Below are 8,898 nucleotides of genomic sequence, written 5' to 3'. Positions count from 1 at the left end.
TCTTGCCTTGATATGTGTGATGTTACTCATACTAGTAGTAACTAGCTATGTTACCACATGCCTCTCTTTCTTCATTTATTGCTTGCCATATCATCTATTTTATCTAGATATGTGTGATGTTACTACCTATATTACTCCCACTGTGGGTAGTCTAAGACTAAGGGTCGTTGTCTGGAATTCTCGAAAAAGACCCATGTGCCTTATTTATATGACACTTTTGTACATGAACTCAATTATTCAGGTCGAAAAAGTACTTCAACTATCACTTGATGCAACCATTGAGATGCTAGTACGGCGACCAAATCTAGCAACTGCGCAATCAGTGGCAAAGATATCCGATGATACATAGCTGGTTATGCCGCCCATCACCGGCATGCTGGCGCTCACCCTGAGCTTGTTAATATAGTCGGAGCGGTACGTTTGACCAAGGACACCGTGCACATCGTCGGTGAGGTCGTGAAACTTGAACCCAATGTCCAAGTGAGCCAGGCAGTCTTCCTCCGTGACACCGTAGTTGTGGATGCGGGAGTCCTTCTCCGTGACGGGCACCACGCTGGCCATGATGTCAAACACCCCCTTGAGCTGCACTCTGATGCCATTGGTCGTGGCGGTTCTCGTGATGGTCAGGCCTGCCACGGCTGCCGACTCCCAACGCGCGTCGAGCTTGGCAGGGAGATCGATGGTCTCGTCGTCCAAGGCCATCTCCAGATGGTCGACACGGTTGTTCCATTTCACGGTCTTCTTGGCACCGACGAAGAGGCGGTGGTCCACGAAGCGCATGCCGATGGCCTGGATCCAGGTGAAGTTACGATCAGTGGCGGGGTTGTGCGTGCCAATGAAATGAGCATTGACATGGAGATCAGCATCGGAGACGACACAGAAGTCCTGGTCCTTCTTGCCGTGGAAGTAGAAGTTGTTGCCGTCGCCACCGGTGAAGCGCGGGTCACCGCAGGAGATGCCCGGGTAGTAGTCGCACACTTGACACAAGTAGCCAACGTTACCAACACGTATATATGATTGGATAGAAGAAGGTAAACGTTGCGGCAAATTGGTTGAAGGTGCATATACTTACTGCAAAGAGTCTTGCAGCTGGGGCAGAGGACGAAGCACTGATCGGGGCAGCGGCTCTCGCACTTGGCCATGCACTTCCTCTTGCCGCAGTACTCCCCCGCATCCCGCTTCCCCAGTATTGGTCCCCGTGGGGTTATCATGGCGAAGTTGGACGGCAGCCCCGCCCCTGCGGCGGCGACGGCGGCAGCGGCCACCAAAGCAACCGGGAGAAGAGCTATAAGTTGCCAAGCCATGGATCGCCGGCGTACACCGGAGTTTGAGATGGGTGTAGTACGTTAACGTTGGTTATGGTGGCGTTGAGGAGTTGACGCCGATTTATAGTTCCATGTACGTGTCAACTGTACATGAGTGCTAGCTAAACTACTTTGAGATTACGAAATTTGTTTTCTCTTTAGGTAGTTTTTGGAGTTGACATAGGGAAAAGGTGGGTGGATTCCCTCCCATTAATTCATCCTGACCAAACTGGTGGCAGCTTCCCACTGGTTAGCGAAGAGCCCACGTTACATCCATGAAGCAACTCCAGATCCAAGTTACTACTCCGGCACTCCCTCAGTTTGGAAGATAGTGTTTGGCTGAGATTTTTGCTACAGTATTGAAAATACAAATTCACAGTCATAGAAAAACTATTGTAACAAGAGTACAAATACACAATAAGATCCAAAAAAGGGTCACATGGTTCTCGTATATTTGGTTAATTATTGGTCAACCCTATAAATTGAATCCAAAAATAGGCCAAATACATGTGTGGTTTTCATACTATTCTTGGCAAAATTACTTTGGCTTTTAGAGACAACAATGTAAAGAACCTTTTTTAGAAATGTAAAGAATTTTATTTTTGGGACAAAGAAATGTAAAGAACTACACATGTTGCCACGAGAACCGACCATGCTATCGAGTCCAAACTCCATAGGCACAACCATCCAAGCCCCGGTAGGAAACTTAGGCCAGAGCTCACGAGTTGTTTACTTGGCAATAATCCTACATCTACGTAAAGACCTACTTACTCTGTAAACTCCATAATCTACCCCTCTCTCTCTCTCTCTCTCTCTCTCTCTCTCTCTCACACACACACACACACACACACACACCACCCCCCTTGAATCTTGTGGGGTGGGGCCCGGGTTGTTTTTCTTACTATCATATCATGCCAACCCAGCTCTTACGTAGGGTTACATAGACTATTTACGTAGATGTAGCAAAGCCGTTTACTTGGTGTTGGTTTTTTGTCCAGTCCGGTGGTGGATCAACCAAAAGTTATATCTTACCTATGGTGAGGTGGACATGGCGCTCATCTATACGTCTATGTCGATGAGTGGACATAGCGCTTGCCTATACGTCGATGAGTGGACATAGCGCTCGCCTATACGTCACGTGGTTTTTGTCAACCTTCTGTCATTCTGTGGCAGAGCTGGAATGCTTTTGGGGAAGTTATGTTTTTTTCCTGTTGTTTGTTTTTCCTTCTTACTTTTTCCCATTCCGGTTTTCAAATACTCGCTGAACATTTTCAGAATACATGTTGAACATTTGTTATATACACACGGAATATTTTTCCAAATACACATTGAACTTCTTTCTGACTACAAGTTGAACAATTTTCAGATACACATTGATATTTTCTCAACTACATGTTTAATATTTGTTAAATGCAGTATGAATATTTTTTATGATACATTGTGAATGTTTTTAGATACAATGTGAATATTTTTTGAACACACATTAAATAATAATCAAATACATGTCAATTTGTTTTTCAAAATACACTGTGAGCATTTTACTAGCATTGTCTTGGGGATTTTTTCAATTTTCGGATTTTCTTCCAGTGTTTTCTAGAAGGTTTTCCATTTTCATTTAATTTTTAGTGTTTCTATTTTGTGTGTTGTTATTTTTATATTTATAATTTCCTGTTTCCTAAATAAATTAACAAATTCGATAAATGCACAAGCATCATTAAGAAGTTACGAACCATTTAAAGAAATGTTTGAACACATTTAAAAATTACACAAACACTATTTAAAAATGTCAGAATAGTTCTAAAAATTTACGAAAATTTCAAAAATGTGAACAATTTTAAAATAATGCAGACACTTTTTAAATATGTAAACACTTGCTAAACTTATACAGACATTTTACAATATATGTCAACCCTTTTTTTAATGCATGATTGTTTCGTGAATATCTCTCAAAACTACATGGACATTTCTGTAAATGTGAACACTAACTTTGAACGCTAACTTTAATTCCATGTTTTTTTTCAAAAAGCTGGAGACAAATTTAAAGTACATAGATAGTCCTAAAAACTATTTTTTCCTTTTTATATGTTCATATATTCATTCTTTTTAATTTATGTAATAAACATATTCTGAAATAACAGTCTAAGCGGTTAATGGGTCAAGCTAGTGCTGTGCGAGGCGGTTGCACATGCTATTCATCGCCTTACTCATGGAATAGGAGGTTGTCTGCTGGATAACCAGTGAACCATTATTCACAAGATCTTTGAAACAATGTTGAAATTTTGGATATTCTGTTTTCGTTTTCTGAATTGTTTTTTAGTTTATACTCTAGTTTTCTCGTGTCTATCCCTTGCTGATAATTTTATTTAAATCAGTCGGAAGTTCAGTACTATATTCACAAGGTATGTTTCCTCTAGTAAGTTTACGAGTTTCTCGATTGGTTTTTGTTTCAATATTGCACTACTGGTGTTGAATTTTGTGTTGTTTAATTTAAGTTTTCCCACTAATTGTACATTTAGGGGCATATATGATCAATCTTACTAGTACGTTTGAGTAACTAGACTACATAGAAATGAAATGCAAGATGGTTTACAAAATGAAGCGTGTCTAGCAACAACCAGTCATCGTTGCTTTTGCTAGTTAGTGAGAGCTTTAACATTTGAGTCCCTTGTTTCATGCTTGGAATGAATTTTCTCAAGCCTTATAAAATGGGTTCTAATCTCATACACAATAGCACCATATACATGTATTTGTTTAGTTCTTCCATGTTATTTTCAACCTCTAGGCAGTGATCCAGTAGTTTCTCATAAATTTTGATTTTTTTGCTCCTTTAACACTAAGTGAGGTTTTATCTTAGTCTCTCCAAATCTTTTTTTATGAAGCCAAAAGTAGTTAAGGGGCTTTGAAAGTTATCTTCTTCGATAAGTTTTCTTCTAGCGGTTCATATCGGCTAGCAAACTACTAGTGTCTTGATGAAATTAACAAGGGAGAGCATTTCCATCATGTGGAAGCACCAAAGATTTGGGCTATGTATTATGTAGTGCTAAGTGCTCAATCAACTCATCATTGAATAATGAAGAGACACATAAATATAGATATTGTATATGTTAGATAAGCATGCACCCCTGTGATTAAGTTAACTAGCAAACTACAGACATAACAGAAGTGAAGGGAGAAAGGGGATTTATCTAAATATAAAACTGAAATGAAGGTAATCAATAGATAAATGAGAAAACATCATATTAATTCAAGATGGCAAGGACTTCAAATGCAACATTTTGTTCGAATATCTTTCTTATTCCATGCAAATTGCACTATTTTTGTTTGTGTACGTATTTCAAGTAAATGGCATGATGGTGGGTATCATGCATGCTCCTACCCTTTCCTTGCTTTAGCACCACATCAAGTTAATTATTCCTAGCCTAGCTCCATGTTTGAAGTTGGCATAATAAGATCTATAGCTAGCCATACAAGGATGGTGTTTAATTGACCATGGCTGTGACCATCAAAATTCCGGCATGGCGGCTCTACAAAGCGACTTTGTAGTCTATGGTGAAAACGTCGGGTGATAAATAGTCATGGTCCTTCTTGCAGTGGAAGTAGAAGTTGTTGTCGTCGCCCCCAGTGAAACGTGTGGATCAAATTAATGTTGTCAAGATAGAATGAAGGGTGGCATATTTACATATCGAATAATATAGTGAGCAACAAGGAGCTCCCTCCATCCCAAAATAGCACTCATATTGTGTTTATTCCTAAGTTTCACCAAGTTATAAAAGAGTATTGATGAACCACATGTATAGGGGATCAATCGTAGCCTTTTCAATAAGTAAGAATGTCGAACCCAACGAGAAGTAGAAGGAACTGACAAGTAGTTTTCAGCAAGGTTTCACTATAAATGGCGTAAAGATAATTTGATGGGTTCTTTTATATGATAATTTGTAACAAGGTAAATAGTAAAAAAAAGTAATAGATTGCAGCAAGTGCGGCCCAATCCTTATGTATGCTAAATACAAGCTGGTGTGTTTCTTATAGTAGTTAATACGCTCTTGAGGACACGGGAATTGAGCCAAGTTACTTTCACCTGATTCATTAAGCTGTCGTTCATTACTTTGGTAAGTGTTGTGTCTGTGGTCCAGAGCTAAGGTATTGTTCTTACATGAACGAGTTCCTACTTATGCTTATACCCTCCATGCAAGCATATCTAATACAAGAGAAGTAATTAAGATAAATCTAATCATATCATTAAACACAAGGATCCAAAACCGCCCCTTGTGGAATAATTCATAAAGTAGCGTTTAGGATTCTATCACTCCCGCAACCCATCGTCTACAAACTAATTCCACAATGTATTCCCCTAAGCCTAAAGATGGTGACGTGTCATGCAGTTGATGTTCATATAACACCACTAGGGGAAAACCAACACAACATATCTGAAGGAAATATGCCCTAGAGGCAATAATAAAGTTGTTATTTACATTTCCTTATATCATGATAAATGTTTATTATTCATGCTAGAATTATATTAACCGGAAACTTAGTACATGTGTGAATACATAGACAAAACAGATTGTCGCTAGTATGCCTCTACTTGACTAGCTCATTAATCAAAGATGGTTAAGTTTCCTTACCATAGACATGTGTTGTCATTTGATAAACAAGATCGCAACATTAGAGAATGATGTGATGGAAAAGACCCATCTGTTAGCTTAGAATTATGATCGTTTAGTTTTATTGCTATTGCTTTCTTTATGACTTATATATATTCCTCTGGCTATGAGATTATGCAACTCCCGAATACCGGAGGAACACCTTGTGTGCTATCAAACGTCATAACATAACTGGGTGATTATAAAGATGCTCTACAGGTATCTCCAAAGGTGTTTGTTGGGTTGGCATAGATCAAGATTAGGGTTTGTCACTCCATGTATCGGAGAGGTATCTCTTGGCCCTCTCGGTAATGCACATCACTATAAGCCTTGCAAGCAATGTGACTAATGAGTTAGTTGCGGGATGATGCATTACGGAACAAGTAAAGAGACTTGCCGGTAACGAGATTGAACTAGGTATGATGATACCGACGATCGAATCTCGGGCAAGTAACATACCAAGGACAAAGGGAATGACATATGTTGTTATGAGGTTTGACCGATAAAGATCTTCGTAGAATATGTAGGAACCAATATGAGCACCCGGGTTCCGCTATTGTTTATTGACCGGAGATGTGTCTCGGTCATGTCTGCATAGTTCTCGAACCCGCATGGTCCGCACGCTTAACGTTCGATGACGATTTGTATTATGAGTTGTGTGTTTTGGTGACCAAAGTTTGTTCGGAGTCCCGGATGAGACCACAAACATGACGAGGAGTCTCGAAATGGTCGAGAGGTAAAGATTCATATATTGGAAGGTAGTATTCGGACATCGGAATGGTTTCGAGTGGTTCGGGTATTTTACCGGAGTACCGAGGGGTTACCGGACCCCCACGGGGACATGTTGGGCCAACATGGGCCTAAGGGAGAGAGAGAGGGAATCCCGGGGCGGGGGGGGGGGGGGGGGGGGGGGGGGGTGGCGCGCACCCCCCTCCTAGGGACACTATTAGGGAAAACCTTATACACAAAACTTTAGCAGTAGCGAGGGTCAAAAAAGCACGCTGGTGCTAAGTAGCAGTAGCGCGCCTGTGCAAACCGCGCTGCAGATAAAGTTCTAGCAGTAGCGCGTCTTGTTCTAAACACGTTACTACTAAAATTCCCACGGCTTAGCCGATAGGCTACACATAGTAGTAGCGACCTAAAACGAACCGTGCTACCGCTACTTTCTTTGTAGCAGCGCGTTTTAGTCTAAACTCGCTACTGCTAGAGGATATAAAATTAAATGGAAAGCAAATAGAAAGGTAATTGAAAATGAAAGAAATAGAATAAGGTGAAAGGAAAAAAATAAAATGTGAAGAAAACTAAATGAAAAAGGGGAAAAAAGAGAATGGTGTACCAGTAGCGTGTATTCCAGAACGCGCTGTAGCTAACGTAGCAGTAGCGCCCTTTCTGGAACGCGCTACTGGTACTTCTGACTTAACCACGGGGTTCGTCCTTCCCCACAGCCACTTCACCCCCCAAATCCAACTCCACTCTCGCCGCCGCCGTCGCCTGTCGGCCGCCGCACGCTCTCTGCACACCCTCTACGCCGCCCCCGACCCCAGATTCAACGCCGCCCCCGCCCCCGACCTCAACGCCGCCCCGGACGCCGCCCCCGACCCCGACCTCAACGCCGCCCCGGACGCCGCCCCCGCCCCCGACCTCAATGCTGCCCCGGAGCCCCGACCCCGACCTCGACGCCGCCTGCCCCTCCCTCGTCGCAGGCACCCGAGGTGAGCACGCCTGCTCCTCCCTCGTCGCAGGCACCCGAGGTGAGCACGCCTGCTCCTCCCTCTCCCCTACCTCTGCCTAGGGTTTCTACCTCCATCAAATTACTTAGGGTTCATGTAAGGGTGGAAACGAATCGGATGCGGATGCGGCTCAAATGAGTTAGGGTTCATGTAAGGGTGGAAACGAATCAAATTTCTAAGATGAATCATAAAACGAGTAAAATTTGACCACTTATTTCACTTTATAGTTGGATAATTGGAATATCCGCTACCACTTTCCACCCCTATAGGTTCATCAAATTAGATGGTAATTAGGGAAGTAGTTCCTAGGTACTAATTAGTTAGTAAGAACTAGGTACTAATTAGGTACTAGAATATTTTTATTTATAGTAAGTTTATTTTTAGTAAGAACTAGTTGAATTAATAGAACTAGTTAGTAAGAACTTGTTGCTATTTTTTTAGTTAAAGCAATTTTCCCACATCAACGTGGACGATGCCTATCCCGCATCCTCGTCGTCGAGTCGGCGGAGGACGACACCTGCTTGACCAGATGGGCCATGTCCGGGACTGGGCTCCGCCGGGGTGGTACTGGGAGGCGCTACCTATCGGGGGGCGCAGGTTGGTGAGGAGCCAGCCTGTCATTGACCCGAACCTTCTTTGGTGGCGGTCGCATGGGCCAGTGACGGTCCAGAGGCTCGAGGACTCCGCGGAGGTGGTGCGTCACCGTGTCAGTGAGGAGGACGCGCACGTCCGTCGCTACTTGTTTGCGTTGGAGCACAGGTTCTCCAATACCTGGCAGGTTCTCCAGGGATCTCACTGGAGCTATGATCCCGTGATGGTTCCTTCTCTATGGGTGTCTACCGCCCGCGCCGATACCCGTCGTGTGCTAGGGTTTTAGTTGTACTAGTGATGTTATATGTATGACACTATTCGGGATGTATTAGTGATAATATTCGACGATGTACGGACGCATGAGATGATTTACTTTTGCTTATTGAATGCATGCTAATTTGAGTCTTATAAGATATTTTGAAATGTATATCTTGTGTTGCTCAATATCCAAGTGGCCGGTCATGTTTGCAGGTTACACCTCCGAGTGGCCTATGTTTTGCCGGAGTGTTGATTCATTTCCGTTCTGGCAAATTTCAGGCGCTCGATATGTCCTATTTTAGCAAAGGTCATGCCGGATTTTTCCGTGAATTTTGGCATGACTTTTGCCAGAATATGTAGGAAATATCGAGT

The 8,898-nt window shown here is 42.5% G+C and overlaps 1 protein-coding gene across 1 annotated transcript; it reads right to left on the bottom strand.

The window, feature by feature from the left end:
• Positions 1 to 240: 240 nt before the first annotated feature.
• Positions 241 to 1,336, bottom strand: LOC123059592 (uncharacterized). The gene is made up of 2 exons (XM_044482125.1): positions 1,073 to 1,336; positions 241 to 977 (listed from the first exon to the last, which is right to left on the bottom strand). Exons 1-2 carry the CDS (start codon positions 1,302 to 1,304, stop codon positions 256 to 258), a joined length of 954 nt encoding a protein of 317 aa, XP_044338060.1. The 5' UTR covers positions 1,305 to 1,336; the 3' UTR covers positions 241 to 255.
• Between the last annotated feature and the right edge of the window lie 7,562 nt (positions 1,337 to 8,898).

The sequence above is a fragment of the Triticum aestivum genome, chromosome 3A, assembly GCF_018294505.1.
Source record: "Triticum aestivum cultivar Chinese Spring chromosome 3A, IWGSC CS RefSeq v2.1, whole genome shotgun sequence".
In the NCBI taxonomy this organism is placed as follows: domain Eukaryota; kingdom Viridiplantae; phylum Streptophyta; class Magnoliopsida; order Poales; family Poaceae; genus Triticum; species Triticum aestivum.
The sequence above is the reverse complement of the archived record's forward strand: the minus strand, read 5'-3'. Positions and strand labels throughout refer to the sequence as shown.

Coding starts and splice junctions, on each gene's coding strand:
- LOC123059592 (XM_044482125.1), bottom strand. CDS start 1,304: ATGGCTTGGCAACTTATAGCTCTTCTCCCGGTTGCTTTGGTGGCCGCT. Junction 978..1,072: donor CAGCTGCAAGACTCTTTGCA/GTAAGTATATGC, acceptor ACTTGTGTCAAG/TGTGCGACTACTACCCGGGC.